A 16492-nucleotide genomic window follows, 5' to 3' on the forward strand; every position below is an offset into this window, starting at 1 on the left:
AGGAGGAGGAGGAGGAGGAGGAGAAGGAGGAGGAGGAGGAGGAGGAGACGACGACGACAGAAAATAACAGTTGTTGGTGAAGATGTGGAGAAATTGGAATCCTTATGCATTGCTGGTAGGACTGTAAAATGGTGCAGCTGCCAGAGAAAACAGTAAGGCAGTGCCTCAAAAAATAAAAATAGAAGGCCAGGCGCAGTGGCTTATGCCTGTAATCCCAGCACTTTGGGAGGCCGATGTGGGTGGATCACTTGAGGTCAGGAGTTTGAGACCAGCCTGGCCAACATGGTGAGACCCCATCTGTACTAAAAATGCAAAAATTAGCTGTGGATGGTGGCGATTGCCTGTAGTCCCAGCTACTCTGGAGGCTGAGGCAGGAGAATCGCTTGAACCCGGGAGGTGGAGGTTGCTGTGAACCGAGATTGTGCCACTGCACTCCAGCCTGGGTGATAGAACGAGACTCAGAAAGAAAGAGATAGAGAGAGAAAGAGAGACAAAATAAAGGAAATCCAATCCAACACACACTACAATGTGAATGAACTTTGAAGACATTGTGCTAAGTGAAATAAGATAGTCATACACACACAAAAAATACTGTATGATCTCACTTAAAGAAGATATCTAGAGTAGTGAAACTCAAAGAAACAGAAAGTAGAATAGTAGTTGCCAAGGGCTGGGGAGATGGGAGGTGTTTAATGGGTACACACTTTCAGGGTTTTTTTTTTTTTTTTTTTTTTTTTTTTGAGACAGTGTCTCACTCTGTCACCCAGGCTGGAGTGCAGTGGTGCAGTCCTGGCTCACTACAGCCTTTATCTCCCAGGCTCAAGTGATCTTCCCACCTCAGCCTCCCAAGTAGCTGGGACTACAGGTCTGCACCACTACGCTCATCTAATTTTTTCTTTCTTTCTTTCTTTCTTCTTTTTTTTGGTAGAGACAAGGTCTCTGTATGTTGCCTAGGCTGGTCTTGAACCCCTGGGGACTCAAGAAATACTCCCGGGCTGGGCATAGTAGCTCACGCTTGTAATCCCAACACTTCAGGAGGCCAAGGCGGATGGATCACTTGAGCTCAGAAGTTTGAGACCAGCCTAGGTAACATAGCAAAACCCCTTCTCTACAAAAATTACAAAAATGTTGCCGGGTGCAGTAGCTCACGCCTGTAATCCCAGCACTTTGGGAGGCTGAGGCGGGTGGATCACCTGAGGTCAGGAGTTCGAGACAAGCCTAACATGGTGAAACCCCATCTCTACTAAAAACACAAAACTTAGCCGGGCGTGGTGGCAGGCACCTGTAATCCCAGCTGCCGGGAAGCTGAGGCAGGAGAATCGCTTGAACGTGGGAGGCAGAGATTGCAGTGAGCTGAGATTGCGCCATTGCACTCTAGCCTGGGCAACAAGAGCAAAACTCCACCTCAAAAAACAAACAAATACAAACATTAGCCAGGTATGGTGGCGCATTCCTGTAGTCCCAGCTACTTGGGAGGCTGAGGTGGGAGGATGGCTTGAGCCCAGGAGACAGAGGTTGCAGTGAACTGAGATGGGGCCACTGCACTCCAGCCTGGGCAACAGAAGGAAAAAAAAAAAAAAAGAAAGAAATCCTCTCACCTTGGCATCCCAAAATGCTGAGATTACAGGCATAAGCCACTGTGCCCAGCCCGAGAGTTGCAATTTTGCAAGATGAAAAAGTTCTAGAAACAGGTTATACAACAATGTGACTATACTTAACACTACTGAACTATACGCTTAAAAATGGTTAAGATAGTACATTTTATTTAATTTTATCAAAATATTTATTTCATGGATACATCTAATACCACATATAAAATTTTTTAAAGATAATTTAGTGGTGGCTCGCTCCTGTAATCCCAGGACTTTGAGAGGCCAAGGTGGGCAGATCACTTGAGGTCAGGAGTTCAAGACCAGCCTGACCAACATGGTGAAACCCCATCTCTACTAAAAATACAAAAATTAGCTGTGTGTGGTGGCTGTAATCCTAGCTACTCAGGAGGCTGAGGCAGGAGAATTGCTTCAACCTAGGAGGCAGAGGTTGTAGTGAGCTGAGATGGCACCACTACACTCCCGCCCGGGTGACAGAGCGAGATTCCATCTCAAAAACAAAACAAAACAAAAATAAGAGTAATTTAATTTTTTGCATAATAAATACATTCAAGAAACCAAAAAGTATAAAAGGTGCCAGGTGCTATGGTGTGCCTATAGTCCCAGCTACTCAGGATGCTGAGGCAGGAGACTAGCTTGAGACCAGGATTTCAAGGCTGTAGTGAGCTAGATCATTCTTTTTTTTTTTTTTTTGAGACAGAGTCTTGCTCTGTCATCTAGGCTGGAGTGCACTGGTGTGACCTCGGCTCACTGCAACCTCTGCCTCTCAGGTTCAAGCAATTCTCCTGTCTCAGCCTCCCGAGTAGCTGGGATTACAGGCATGCACCACCACACCTGGCTAATTTTTGTATTTTTAGTAGAGACGAGCTTTCACCATGTTGGCCAGGCTGGTCTCGAACTCCTGAGCTCACGTGATTTGCCTGCCTCAGCCTCCGAAAGTGCTGGGATTACAGGTGTGAGCTACTATGCCCTGTCAAGCTAGATCATGCCTGTGAATAGCCACTGCATATAGAGATAACTCATCTCAAACTAAAATAAAATAAAATTTAAAAAGACAGTTAAAAGTCTCTCTTGCACTTGTCTCTTCGATTTTCCTGGTTCCTACTCCTCTACCCTGTCCAGGTAACTGCTTTTAAAAATGTGTTAATCAGCTGGGCATGCTGGCTCATGCCTGTAATCTCAGCACTTTGGGAGGCCGAGGTGGGCGGATCACTTGAGGTCAGGAGTTCGAGACCAGCCTGGTCAACATGGTGAAACCCCATTTCCATCCAAAATACAAAAATTAGCCAGGCACAGTGGCATGCAACTGTAGTCCCAGCTCTGTAGGAGGCTGAGGCAGGAGACTCACTTGAACCCGGGAGATGGAGGTTGTAGTGAGCTGAGATTGTGCCACTGCACTCCAGCCTGGATGACGGAATAAGACTCTGTGTCAAAATAAATAAATAAATAAAAATGTGTTAACCATAAAGGACAAAAGGCATATAATTATCTCAATAGATGCAGGAAGAGCTCACAAAAACTGACACCCTTTCATGTTTAATAAAAAGCAAAACACTGGGCTGGGTGCGGTGGCTCACGCCTATAATCCCAGCACTTTGGGAGGCCGAGGCGGGCGGATCACAAAGTCGGGAGATCAAGACCACGGTGAAATCCCGTTTCTGCTAAAAATACAAAAAATTAGCCGGGCATGGTGGCGGGTGCCTGTAGTCCCAGCTACTCAGGAGGCTGAGGCAGGAGAATGGCGTGAACCCGGGAGGCGGAGCTTGCAGTGAGCCGAGAATGAGTGAGTGAGCCCGCTGCACTCCAGCCTGGGCAACAAGCGAGACTCTGTCTCAAAAAAAAAAAAAAAAAAGCAAAACACTGAACAAAACAGTAGACAGGTACTTCCTCAATCTGATAAAGGGCATCTACAAAAACGTGGAACCCAGTGTGAAAGACTGAAAGCTTTAAGATCAGAAACAATGCAAAGGTGTCTGCTCTCATCCCTTCTATTCAGATTGTACTGGGGGTACCATCCAGGGCAATTAGGCAAGAAAAAAAACAAAGAAATAAAACTATCTGTATTTGTAGATAACATGATCTTGTGTATAGAAAATCCAACGGGATACACACACCCACACAAAACTATTAGAGCTAATAAAAAGTTCAGCAAGATACAAAAGATACAAAATCAATATGTAAAAATCAAGGATGTTTCCATCAATAGCAATGAACAATCAAAACTTGAATTTAAAAAAACAATTCAATTTACAACTGCATCAAAAAGAAACGTTACTTATAAATAAAGTTAACAAAAGAAGTGCAAGACAAACATTGAAAACTGCAAAACAACATAGAAATAAAGACCTAATAAATGGAAACACTTCCCATGTTCATGGATCAGAAGATTTAATTTTCTTAGGATGGCAATACTCCCCAAATTAATAAACAGATTCTATACAATTCCTGTCAAATTTCAGGAATTGATTTTTGTGGAAATCAACAAGCTGATCCTAAAAATCAACAAGCTGATCCTAAAATTTATATAAAAGTTTAAGAGACCCTAAATAGCCAAAACAATCTTGAAAAGAATAAAATTGGAAGACACACTTTTCAACTGCAAATCTTAACTGTAAGACTGTGTGGTACTGGCATAAGGATAAACATATAGATAAATGGAATAGAATTGAAAATCTAGAAATAAACACATACGTTTATGGACAATTGATTTTGACAAAGGTGCCAAAATAATTCAATGAGGAAAGAACAGTCTCTTCACCGTACAATGCTGGGGCGACGGAATATCCAATGAAAAAGAATAAAATTGAACCCCTACTTCATACCATATAGAAAAATTAACTCAAAATGGATCAGCAATATAAATATGAGAGGTAAAACTATAAAACTCTTAGATGATATTACATGCATAAATATTCCTTACCTTGGATTAGGCAATGATTTCCTAGATATCACACCAAAAGCATAAGCAACAAAAGAAAACATAAGCACCTTGGACTTCAGGAAATTAAAACACATTTGTGTTGCAAAGGACACTATCAACAAAATAGAAAGATTAACTGGAATAAATGGCAAAGAAAAAAAAATGAAAAGATAATCTACAGAATAGGAGAAAATATTTGAAAATCATATATCTGATAAAGAGTTAATATCCAGAATATAAAGACCTACTATCTGATGACAAGAAAACAAGTAAGCCAATTGTAAAATGGGCAAAGGGCATTTTTCCAAATATATACAAATCGTGAATAAGAACATGAAAAGATGCTCAACATTATTAGCCATCAGGGAAATACAAATCAAAACCACAATAAACTACATCTATCCCAGCTACTCTGGAGGCTAAGGCAGGATTGTTTGAGGCTAGGAGTTCAAGACTAGCCTGGGCAACATAGCAAAACCCCTGTCTCAGAAAAAAAAAAAAAAAAAAGCTACATCTTCACACCCAGTATAATGGCTATAATTAAAAAGTCAGCTAAGGCTGGGCACAGTGGCCCACACCTGTAATCCTAGCACTTTGGGAGGCTGAGATGGGAGAATTGCTTGAGCTGAAGAGTTCGAAACCAGCTTGGGCAACATAGTGAGACCCCATCTCTGCAAAAAGAAAAAGAGTCAGTGAAAAGCAGATATTGGTGAGGATGTAGTAAAACTGGAACTTTCTTTTCTTTTCTTTTCTTTTTTTTTTTTTTTTTGAGACGGAGTCTCGCTCTGTCACCCAGGCTGGAGTGCAGTGGCCGGATCTCAGCTCACTGCAAGCTCCACCTCCCGGGTTTACGCCATTCTCCTGCCTCAGCCTCCCGAGTAGCTGGGACTACAGGCGCCCGCCACCTCACCCAGCTAAGTTTTCGTATTTTTTAGTAGAGATGGGGTTTCACCGTGTCAGCCAGGATGGTCTCGATCTCCTGACCTCATGATCCGCCCGTCTCGGCCTCCCAAAGTGCTGGGATTACAGGCTTGAGCCACCGCGCCCGGCCTGGAACTTTCTTTTCTTTCTTTTTTTTGAGACAGAGTCTTGCTCTGTCGCCCAGGCTGGAGTGGAGTGGCACGATCTTGGCTCACTGCAACCTCTGCCTCCTGCGTTCAAGTGATTCTCCTGCCTCAGCCTCCCGCGTAGCTGGCACTACAGGCACGTGCCACCATGCCTGGCTAATTTTTTGTATTTTTAGTAAAGACAGGGTTTCACTGTGTTAGCCAGAATGGTCTTGATCTCCTGGCGTGGTGATCCACCCACCTTGGCCTCTCAAAGTGCTGGGATTACAGGCGTGAGCCACTGAGCCCGGCCGAAATTGGAACTTTCATGTGCTGCTGATGGCAATGTTAAATAGTGCAGCTGCTTTGGAAAACAGTGTGGCAGTTCCTCAAATGGTTAAACACAGAATATCCAATGAAAAAGAATAAAATTGAACCCCTACTTCACACCATATAGAAAAATTAACTCAAAATGGATCAGCAATATAAATGTAAGAGGTAAAACTATAAAACTCTTAGACGATAATACATGCATAAATATTCCTTACCTTGGATTAGACAATGATTTGCATAAGCAACAAAAGAAAACATAAGCACCTTGGACTTCAGGAAATTAAAACACATTTGTGTTGCAAAGGACACTATCAAGAAAATAGAAAGATTAACTGGAATAAATGACAAAGAAAAAAATGAAAAGATAATCTACAGAATAGGAGAAAATATTACAATCCAGCAAATCTCCTCCTAGGTATATAGCCAAGAGAAATGAAAGCACATGTTCATGCAAAACTTGTCCACAAATGTTCACAGCAACTTTTTTTTTTTTTTTTTCATGAGACAGTCTTGCTCTGTTGCCCAGGCTAGAGTGCAGTGGCTTGATCTCAGCTCACTGCAATCTCTGCCTCCTGGGCTCAAGCGATCCTCCCACCTCAGCCTCCTAAGTAGCTGGGAATACAGGCACTTGCCACCACGCTGTGCTAATTTTTTGTAGAATTGAGGTCTCACTGTTTTACCCACACTGGTGTCAAACTCCTGAGCTCCAGCGATCCTCCCACCTCTGCCTCCCAAAGTGTTGGGATTAGCGGCATAAGCCACCACACCCAGCCCTGCAGCATTATTTGTAATACAGAAAAAGTAAAACAACCTAAATGTCTATCAGCTGATGAACGGATAAACAAATGTGATCTATCCATACGTGGAATGTTACTTAGCAATCAAAAAAAAGTACTGATCTGCAACACAGATAAACTTTGAAAACACGCTAAGTGAAAGAAGCCAGATGCAAATACCAAATATTTTATGATTCCATTTATATAACATATCCAGAATCAGCAAATCTGTAGACAGAGGGCAGATTAGTGGTTGCCGGGGCAGAGGGGAATAGGGAGTGGCTGCTAATGGGTATAGGATCTCTTTTTGAGGTAATGAAAACGTTCTAGAATCAGATAGTTGTGATGGTTGTGCAGCTTTGCGAATATACCAAAAAGCCCCACTTAACTGTACCCTTAAGAGGGTGGCTATTATAGTTATGAATTATATTGCGATAAAAATTTTCATATTAAAAATGTATTAACTTCAAGGAGAAATACAGCTCTCACTGGACCAGGACTGGATTATTTACAGACCTACAGCAGAGGCTGAATGAGAAAGTAGCTTGGCAAACATGCAATGCCAGTCGATTCTACCTCCACAGGAGCTCCAGAATTTTAACCGGTCTCACCACCTCCACGCTACCAGGGCAATTCGATCCACTCCCAACTGCCCCGACTCTCTGCCCTCCAGCCTCACTGGCTATCTTTTAAATCTTCCAATTCACCTAGCCACACTCACGCCCAGCGCCAAGTCTCAATTCTCCCTCTAAGGACATGAGGGTGAGCATTTGCCTCCCACCACCTCTCCGCACCCCATTACCAGCATCTACAATGCTCCCCATGGAGGATTCGGGCCTAGTCTGGTGTCTGGCACAAGGCAGGAGCTCGACAAGCATTTCTGGAGTGAACTTGAGAATTGGGGAGAGCCTTGTAGAGGAAATGCCATTTCAGGTGGGCCTGGAAGGGCAGTGGGATCTGTTAGCCAGGTCGGGGAGAGGAAAGCACTGTAGGCAGCCCGAGAGGACTAGGACCTTCGGAGCCTCAAGGGAGACGGAGGGGCTTGGAGACTGAGGATCCCAATCTTACCCAGGGGAGAGGAAGACGTGGCAAATGGGACTGGAGAGGCAGGTAGGGGTTTGAGGGACTGAAGTCCAGTGGGAGCCACTGAACAGTTTCAGGCCAGAGAGTGACACGATCTTCTATAGCATTTTGAGAAGATCCCTCTGGGTGCTTCATGGAGGCTGGATTAGAGGGTGAGCTTCGGAACAATGAAGTGGCTGTGGCCACTGCCCAGGGGACATGGGAAGTCTAGAAAGAAAAAGCTCCCTTCAGACCCTCCTGTTACAGGAGTCAGCAGGTTCCCTCCAGGAAACACCTCCCTCCATTGCACGTTGTTAAATCCACTTCAGTATTCCCTTTTACCTCCTGTGTCAATCACCACCGTGGAAAGACGCTTAAGTAAACTGATGGTAACAACAGATTTGGTTAGATAGTAAGAAGTGAGCTTTAAAAGATAATAGGCCAGGCATGGTTGCTCATGCCTGTAATCCTAGCGCTTTGGGAGGGGGAAGCTGCAGCAAGCAGAGATCGCGCCACTGCACTCCAGCCTGGGTGACAGAGTGAGACACCGTCTCAAAAAAAAAAAAAAGACAAGAAACAGAAATAGTAATAAAATCAATAGAGGTCATGCAATATAATAGAAACTCTTGGCTGTAATGTCGATAACTGGAAAACTTCCCATATAACATGTGACAAAATGTAACTGGAGGCCAGGCGCAGTGGCTCACGCCTGTAATCCCAGCACTTTGGGAGGCCGAGGCGGGTGGATCATGAGGTCAGGAGATCGAGACCATCCTGGCTAACATGGTGAAACCCCGTCTCTACTAAAAATACAAAAAATTAGCCGGGCGTGGTGGCGGGCCCCTGTAGTCCCAGCTACTTGGGAGGCTGAGGCAGGAGAATGGCGTGAACCCAGGAAGCGGAGCTTGCAGTGAGCCGAGATCGCACCACTGCACTCCAGCCTGGGTGACAGAGGGAGACTCCATTTCAAAAAAAAAAAAAAGATGTAACTGGAAATTGATGGGACAGTGAGGAGGCTGGGGAGATGAAACAAACTTTCATTTTCTTCTTAATAGGGTTAGGGTTTGCATTTGTGACTTTCTTTTTTTTCTTTTTTTTTTTTTTTGAGACAGAGTCTCACTCTGGCTGGAGTGCAGTAGTGCTATCTCGGCTCACTGTAACCTCCACCTCCCGGGTTCAAGCAATTCTCCTGCCTCAGACTCCCAAGTAGCTGGGACTACAGATGTGTGCCACCACACCTGGCTAATTTTTGTATTTTTAGTAGAGACGGGGTTTCACTATGTTGGCCAGGCTGGTCCTGAACTTCTGACCTCATGTGATCTGCTGCCTCGGCTTTCTAAAGTGTTAGGATTACAGGCGTGAGCCATAGCACCCGGCCTAACTATTGTGTTTTTAGTGAAGGTGGGGTTTCATCGTGTTGGTCTTCAACTCCTGACCTCAAGTGATCCGCCCGCCTCGGCTTCGCAAAGTGTTGGGATTACAGGCATGAGCCATTGCACTGGGCCTACATTTGTGATTTATGTAATTTAAACATTTTGGATCAAGTGCAGTGGATCATACCTGTAATACCATCACTTTGCGGAGCTGAGGTAGGCAGATCACTTGAGCCCAGGAGTTTAAGACCAGCCTGGCCAACAAAGCAAGATCCAGTCTCTACAAATAAATTTTTTTTTAAAATGAGCTGGATGTGGTGGTGCACGCCTGTAGTCCCAGCTACTCAGGAGCTGAGTGGGGAGGATCTCTTGAGCCTAGGAGCTCAAAGCTGCAGTGAGCTGTGATTGTGCCACTGCACTCCAGCCTGGGCAACAGGGCAAGACCCTATCTTTAAAAAAAAAAAAAGAGAGAGAGATCGAAATGTTAAATTTATTTATTGGGGATTATTATTGTTGTTGGGTTTTTGTGTCAGTGTTGGAATTTGAGTTGAAACAGTCTGACAACGCTGTTCACTACCTCTGGCAGCCCAGAGTTCAGCAGCTGCCTACTCTGCCTCCAGCTTCCCTCTGGCCCCTCCCCAGGGCTGGGGTGGGGTCCCACAGGGGAGCTCCAGCCCAGTGGTCAGTGGAGGTCAGGAAGAAACCAGAGCTCACCAGCGCCAGGGGTCCAGGGCTGAAGAAAAGCTCTTGGGCTGGGTTCCAAGTGGGCAGGGGGCTCAGCATCTGACTGTTGGGCTGTGTCCCTGTACCCATCAGCCCGCTGGGACCACAGTGCTTTTCCTGCAGGGGCCCAAGTTTCACTCACCAACCTTTTTTTTGGGTGGGGGGTGGGAACGGTGTCTCCCTCTGTCACCCAGGCTGGAGTGCAGTGGTGGAATCTTAGCTCACTGCAACCTCCACCTCCTGGGCTCAAGTGATTCTTCTGCCTCAGACTCCCGAGTAGCTGGGATTATAGGCGACTGCCACTACACCTGGCTTTTATATTTTTAGTAGAGACAGAGTTTCACCATGTTGGCCAGGCTGGTCGCAAGCTTCTGAGCTCAACTGATCCGCCCGCCTCAGCCTCCCAAAGCGTTGGGATTACAGGCATAAGCCAACATGCCCTGCTCACTCACCAACCTCTTCAACACCCAGCTTAGCACTGCTGGTCTCATGAAGAAGCTGCCACGAACACATGGCTCGTTCCCTCCCTTAGGTGGAGACAGGATGACACAGAGGCAGGGGAAAAGTTGGAGGGAAAAGTAGGGGAGGTAGGTGCAAGTGGGCAAAGGACCCCAGCATAGGGGTAAGGTGAAGACAAACTGCCTGTGTCACTATTCTGCACGAAGCTGCATCTGAACCCAAGGCAAGTCCCTGCCCTATTCTCCACCTGTTCTCCTGATGTTTTTCTCAGACAGTAATTAATCTTCCAAGCAGCACGTTATCCGTGGGAGAAAACTGTGGCCTCTGATGTCTTTGGTCCTGGGTCTAACTTGGGAGGCTTTGGGCAAAGTGCCAGGACACCTTTCATCCCAAGTGGCTGGTCAGCATGACTTAAACAGTTCAGGGGGTTCACTGCAAAGTTCAGCCCTGCAGGCCCAGCTTGATCCAGCAGCTCACAGCTGTCACCCTGCAGCCATCTCCCTGTCTTTCTTTCCACTTCTGTGCCAGCGTCATCTCAGGTCAGCTTTCGTCATGGTGGCAGAATGTCTCTTGCTGTGGTTCAAGCAATGAACCTCATGCCTACACATCTTAGAGTCCAGAGGGAGCTAGAAAACATCTTTCCCAGAAGCTGTCTCCCACAAAGGAGCTCCCCAGACTGTCCCTGGATTACAGCCTCTCCCTTGTGCCCAGGCAAGGTAGTAGTTATGGTAATGTCAGTGTGTTCCTGAGCCACCTGCCCCACCCCCAGCCCCAGGGAGTCAGCACTGGAGTAGGGGAGGGGAGACGGGTACCCAGAGAATGATCAGGAGAGAGTTGGAGAACAGAGAAGGGTCATGGGAGGCCGCTCCGTTGCCTCTGCAGCCAGAAAACTCCATTTTTTTTTTTTTTTTTTTTAGACGGAGTCTCACTCTCTCACCCAAGCTGTAGTGCAGTGGTGCGATCTTGGCTCACTGCAACCTCCGCCTCCCGAGTTCAAGCGATTCTCCTGCCTCAGGCTCCTGAGTAGCTGGGATTACAGGTGTCCGCCATCACGCCTGCCTAATTTTTGTTTTGTTTTTAGTAGAGTTGGGGTTTCACCATGTTGGCCAGGTCTCGAACTCCTGACCTTAGGTGATCCGCCCTCCTCAGCCTCCCAGAGTGCTGGGATTACTGGCATGAGCCACCACGCCGGCCAGAAAACTCCAATTCTTAATTCATTTCCTTACCTATAGTGGGGGTCATCATCTCTACCTTGCTGACGTAAGGCACAGGACAGTTTAAGAGCGACAGTAACGTGCTGCCACCGTCACTGGGGTGCTGTAGCCGATGTGAACTCCTGCAGAATGCTCCCTCCCCGCCTCTTTTCTCTTCTGCGAAGGTACACGGTCCGGGTCACCAAGCCGCTTGTCCACTCCACACAAGGTCCTTCTCTCCGAGGGGCGCGGCAGGGGCCCGAGTTGGCCAGCAGGTGGCAGCGCCGCGGCAGTCCGGGTTTGGCACAGCTCGGGAGCGGCCTCCGGGGAAGCAAGGGGTCAGGCCTCTCCAGGCGGCCCCCAGAGCCCCGCGCCTCCCTGGGCGCCCGACTCGCAGATACAGCAGGGCGGGTTCGCGGGGGTGCGGCCTGCACCTGGCGGGGCTCCGGGCTTGGCTGTAAGCTCTGCTGTCGCCATCTTGTCTCTGAGTTACTGCTGTGCAGGAGCCCTACATTTTCATTCTGCGCCAGGCCTCTCAAACTGTGGTCCTGGGTGCCAGGACTCCGGCTGCCTCAGGATCCCTCCACTTTACTTCCCAGAAATGTGTTGAGCCCGTCCCTTTCCTGCCGTTGCTCAGCCTTCCCGGGGCTCCCTGACCATGCTTGTCTCCAGCTCACCGGCCTTCCAGAAGTCTGGAGAGGGCTGGGACCCCACATGGGGAGGGCGGCGAACCCACGCAAGGAAAACGGGGACCCTGCACGGGCAGGGGGCAGCCATGGGGAGGAGGGGGACCACGTGGGGATAATGGGGTCATACGTGGAGAGGAGGGGACCCTACAGAAGGCCTGGGCTGGGCAGTGCTGGGCTCTCGTTGGAGGGTCAGGTGGTGCTGGCGGCCGGCAGGAAGCCCTGGGTAGTGGGTGGCGGGCAGCAGGCCCCGGGCGGTAGGCCCCGTGGAGAGCGGAAGGTGTGTGGCGAGGCCCGGGCGGGAGCCCAAGGCTGGAGTCCCGCCCTGAGAGTGCTTCCCGAGCAGCCCCCGGTGGGAACAGAAGAGGCCAAAGCCTAGGAGCTCCGGGACTTCTCCGCGGTGGCAGAGGAGGGCTGCCATTGTCAAGGCGGCACAGAAGCCTCGGGGGGTTCGGGGACCTTTGCTGGAGGAGCTGGGGTAGGGTAGGGCGGGGGCCGCAGAAGCCTCAAAAGCGAACGGGGAGAGGCCGCGGCACCTGCGGAGCACAGTCCAAGCAGTTTGCCCGGGGCACGGCCTCTCGAGTGTGCCCAGGAAACAGACAGGGTGACACGGGTTCCCTGGGCGGTCTGCAGGCCTCCCAGTGTCCGCTGTGCAGACCTGACGCCACCTGCCACCCGCAGGCGCTGAGACCCCGAGCCCCTCTGCCCCTGGGTTGGCAGCCTCTGGGGTGTGGTTTCCCAGGCTGTCTTTTCAGCGGGTGCACAGATTCCCGCCCTCCCAGTGTCCCTTCCTGTGGTCTGGACGTGGGGGCCTGCAGACCCAGCGTGGGGGCGCTGTGGGTGACAGAAGGTGGCGGGACAGAGGCGGCTGCAGTGTGAACTCAAAAGCATGTGGGGGTGGGGGGTGGGGCAAGAGCAGTTGGGTGGTCTGCGTCTGCTCTGTGACTTCTCAGCTATGCGACCCTGGGAAGTTACCTCACTTCTTTGAGGCTCAGGCTTCCCTCATCTGTAAAATGGAAGAATAGGATCGACAACTTTGCAGGATATCTGTGGGGATTCTTGATATACAAACCATATAAAAGACCTTCCATAAGAGAGGGATGCTTTTCTGCCTAGATATTATAGCCTCTATCCTTGTATTAAAATTGATTATCAAAATGTTTACTGTTTCCCCTGCCCTTAGAAATAAAAGAATCATGGCCGGGCACGGTGACTCACGCCTGTAATCCCAGCACTTTGGGAGGCTGAGGCGGGTGGATCACCTGAGGTCAGGAGTTCCAGGCCAGCCTGGCCAACATGGGTGAAACCTCATCTCTACTAAAAATACAAAAAAAAAAAAAAAAAAATTATCCGGGCATGGTGGCACGCACCTGTAATCCCAGCTACTTGGGATTCCCTCTTGTGAAAGGTGGGAGGGGGAGAAGGGACAGGAGAGGTAACACCTCTCTGAGTCCAACTCACCCTTGAACAACATGGGTTTGAACTGTGAGTCCACATGTGTGCCTTGGCCACCCCTGAGGCAACAAGATCAACCCCTCCTCCTCTTCCTCAGCCTACTCAATGTGAAGATGAGGATGAAACCCTTTATAATAATTCACTTACACTTAATGAATAGTAAATTTTCTCTTCCTTATGATTTTTCTTTTTGAGACGGAGTCTGCTCTGTTGCCCAGGCTGGAGTGCAGTGGCATGATCTTGGCTCACTGCAATCTCCACCTCCTGCGTTCAAGCAATTCTCTCTAACTCAGACTCCTGAGTAGCTGGGACTGCAGGCACCCACCACCATGGCTGGCTAATTTTTTTTTTTTTTTGTATTGTTAGTAGAGATGGGGGTTCGTCATGTTGCCCAGGCTGGTCTCGAACTCCTGACCTCAAGTGATCTGCCCGCCTCAGCCTCGCAAAGTGTTAGGATTACAGGTGTTAGCCACTGTGCCCAGCCTTTCTTAATAATGTTTTCTCTATTGTAAGAATACAGTATGTAATACATATAACATACAAAACGTGTTAATCGACTGTTCGTATTATTGGTAAGGTTCCCAGTCAACAGCAGCCTATCAGTACTTATGTTTTGGGGAATCAAAAGTTATATGTAGATTTTCAACTACATGGGGGGTTGGCACCTCTAACTCCTGCATTGTTCAATAGTCAACAGTACATCTTTGTATAATTACAACTTTTAGAACTATTTCTATGTTTCATAGTAAAAAAAAAAAAATTAAATCAACAAGGAATTGAAGAAGGGTGGTAGAGATGACCCAAAATGGAATACGAACAGAAACAAGTGAACCTGCTATTTTACAAATGAATAACACGCACTCAGGCACCCTCGGGGAGCAGTAACCTATGTAGCTTCAGAAACAGTATTTTGACTATATGCTCTACAATTAGAGGTAAAAAAATTGCACAGTATTGTGCCATTGGTAGAGGAGCACACATCTCACATCGAACTCACATCTCTCTTTTTCACAGAGATGTGAGTTAGAAATCCATGAACTACTTGATGTGGATTCTGGCACTGAGCAAGTCTATATACTGCGGCTAGCAAGAGCCAGATTTCTCACCATCAGGAAAATGGGCTAAAAATAAGGAAAGGGGACAGACGCAGTGGCTTATGTCTGTAATCCCAGCACTTTGAGAAGCTGCAACAGAAGAACTGCTTGAGGTCAGGAATCCAAGACCATCTAGGGCAACATAGCAAGACCCCTATATCTACAAAAAAGATAAAAAATTTAGCCAGGTGTGGTGGTGCACCCCTGTAGTCCCAGCTACTTGGGATGCTGAGGCAGAGGATCACTTGAGCCCAGGAATTCAAGGCCACAGTGAGCTATGATCGCACCACTGCAGTCCAGCCTGAACAACATAGTGAGACCATAGCTCTAAAAAATCAATAATGAGAAGAGTAGGCTAGAATAAACATTATGGTATTGGACTGGAATTGGAGACATCACTGTGAACTCCTGGTTTTTAAAATACATACAGATATAGAAAGCGCTTTAGAAATGCACGTGTGGACATGTATTTCCTAACTCTATCCACTGTTAAGGGCCTAAAAGTACTAACACCTGAGACCAGTGAACTCACCCAGCACCCAGATCTTGTTTTTTGTTGTTGTTGTTTTTTGGTTTTGTTTTGAGATGGAATTTAGCTCTTTCACCCAGGCTGGAGTGAAGTGGCCCAATCTTGGCTCACTGCAACCTCCACCCCCGGGTTCAAACAATTCTCCTGCCTCAGCCTCCTGAGTAGCTGAGATTACAGGTGCACACCACCAGGCCCGGCTAATTTTTGTATTTTTAGTAGAGACGGGGTTTTGCCATGTTGGCCAGGCTGGTCTCAAACTCCTGACCTCAGGTGATACACCTGCCTCGGCCTATCAAAGTACTGGGATTACAGGCATGAGCCACTGCACCCGGCCAGATTTTGGTTTTGAATGCTGTTCTCAATAAAAGGCACCAAGACTCTGGAAGAAATGAGTATTTCCAGGGCTATGGCAAGGAAAGTACAAGCTGAGCTTCCAACATCTTGTGGAGCCAAAAGGCAAAGCCTCTGACAAGCTGTGGGGAAAGGCATCAGAACATCAGCATGGAGAGGACAGTAGAGGGAGGGGACAGCCTTCGAAGCCTTCAGAGAGGAGGGAAATGAGAAGGAGACTTCAAGGGCGAGGAAAGGGTGGTGGTGTCAGATGTTGCTGAGAGTACGATCAGATCTAAAAACCATCTTTCTAGAAGCTTTTGCTGCAGATGTCTCTGGTGTCCTTGAGAAAAGAGTTTTCATGGGGGGGTGAGGAGGCACGACAGGTGTCACAGGTGCACAGAGTAGCTGCAGATGAAGAATGGCAGCCAGGGAATTGGGGGACTATTCCAAGACCTTTGGCTGTGAACGGAAGGAGAGGGCAGGATTGGAAGTGGGCACATGCTCAGGGAGAGTCTTGGTTCTGGATTCTCTTGAGAACATGGCAGCCTCAACAGGAGCCAAGGGCAGTAGAGACAGGCTAGCTGCTCAGTCAACCCATTCCCTCTTCTTCCTGGATGTGTAGCTGCAGCGCCTGCCCAGCATCCTTGGGACTAGAGGTGTGGCACAGGACCATGAGTGGTGAAAACGTATCTAAGCCTGGCCTGCACCAAGTGCTCCCACTTGTTCTCTCCTGTCTACTTGCTGGAGTAGTAATTGACTCAGGGTAGAAATTTCTAGGGAGCAGGTGACAGATGGGCTGGGAAGACCAGAGATTTAGGGATAGTGGCAAGAGTGGTAAGGTGGTCCAAGTGGGATAGGATGCATCCTCCTTGTTCTCTCCTTTCTACTTGCTGAATGAAG

The 16492-nt window shown here is 47.8% G+C and overlaps 1 protein-coding gene across 3 annotated transcripts in view; it reads right to left on the reverse strand.

Moving 5' to 3' along the window:
* LOC139357236 (uncharacterized) overlaps positions 1-16492 on the reverse strand; it is a 43546-nt gene that overhangs the window by 6778 nt on the left and 20276 nt on the right. Inside the window, exons 7-8 of one of the 3 annotated variants that reach the window (XR_011610125.1) lie at positions 6125-13187; positions 25-4642 (exon numbers count right to left, since the gene is read on the reverse strand). Coding sequence is in view for 1 of the 3 variants with exons in the window: in XM_071073536.1 (XP_070929637.1) it covers positions 13184-13187 (4 nt within the window). In the remaining 2 variants the exon portion in view is untranslated. Of the gene's footprint in view, positions 1-24; positions 4643-6124; positions 13188-16492 lie in introns of those variants that run through there. The other 2 variants (XR_011610123.1, XM_071073536.1) reach the window with 2 other exon arrangements.

Source organism: Macaca nemestrina, chromosome 11 (genome assembly GCF_043159975.1).
Source record: "Macaca nemestrina isolate mMacNem1 chromosome 11, mMacNem.hap1, whole genome shotgun sequence".
NCBI lineage: Eukaryota > Metazoa > Chordata > Mammalia > Primates > Cercopithecidae > Macaca > Macaca nemestrina.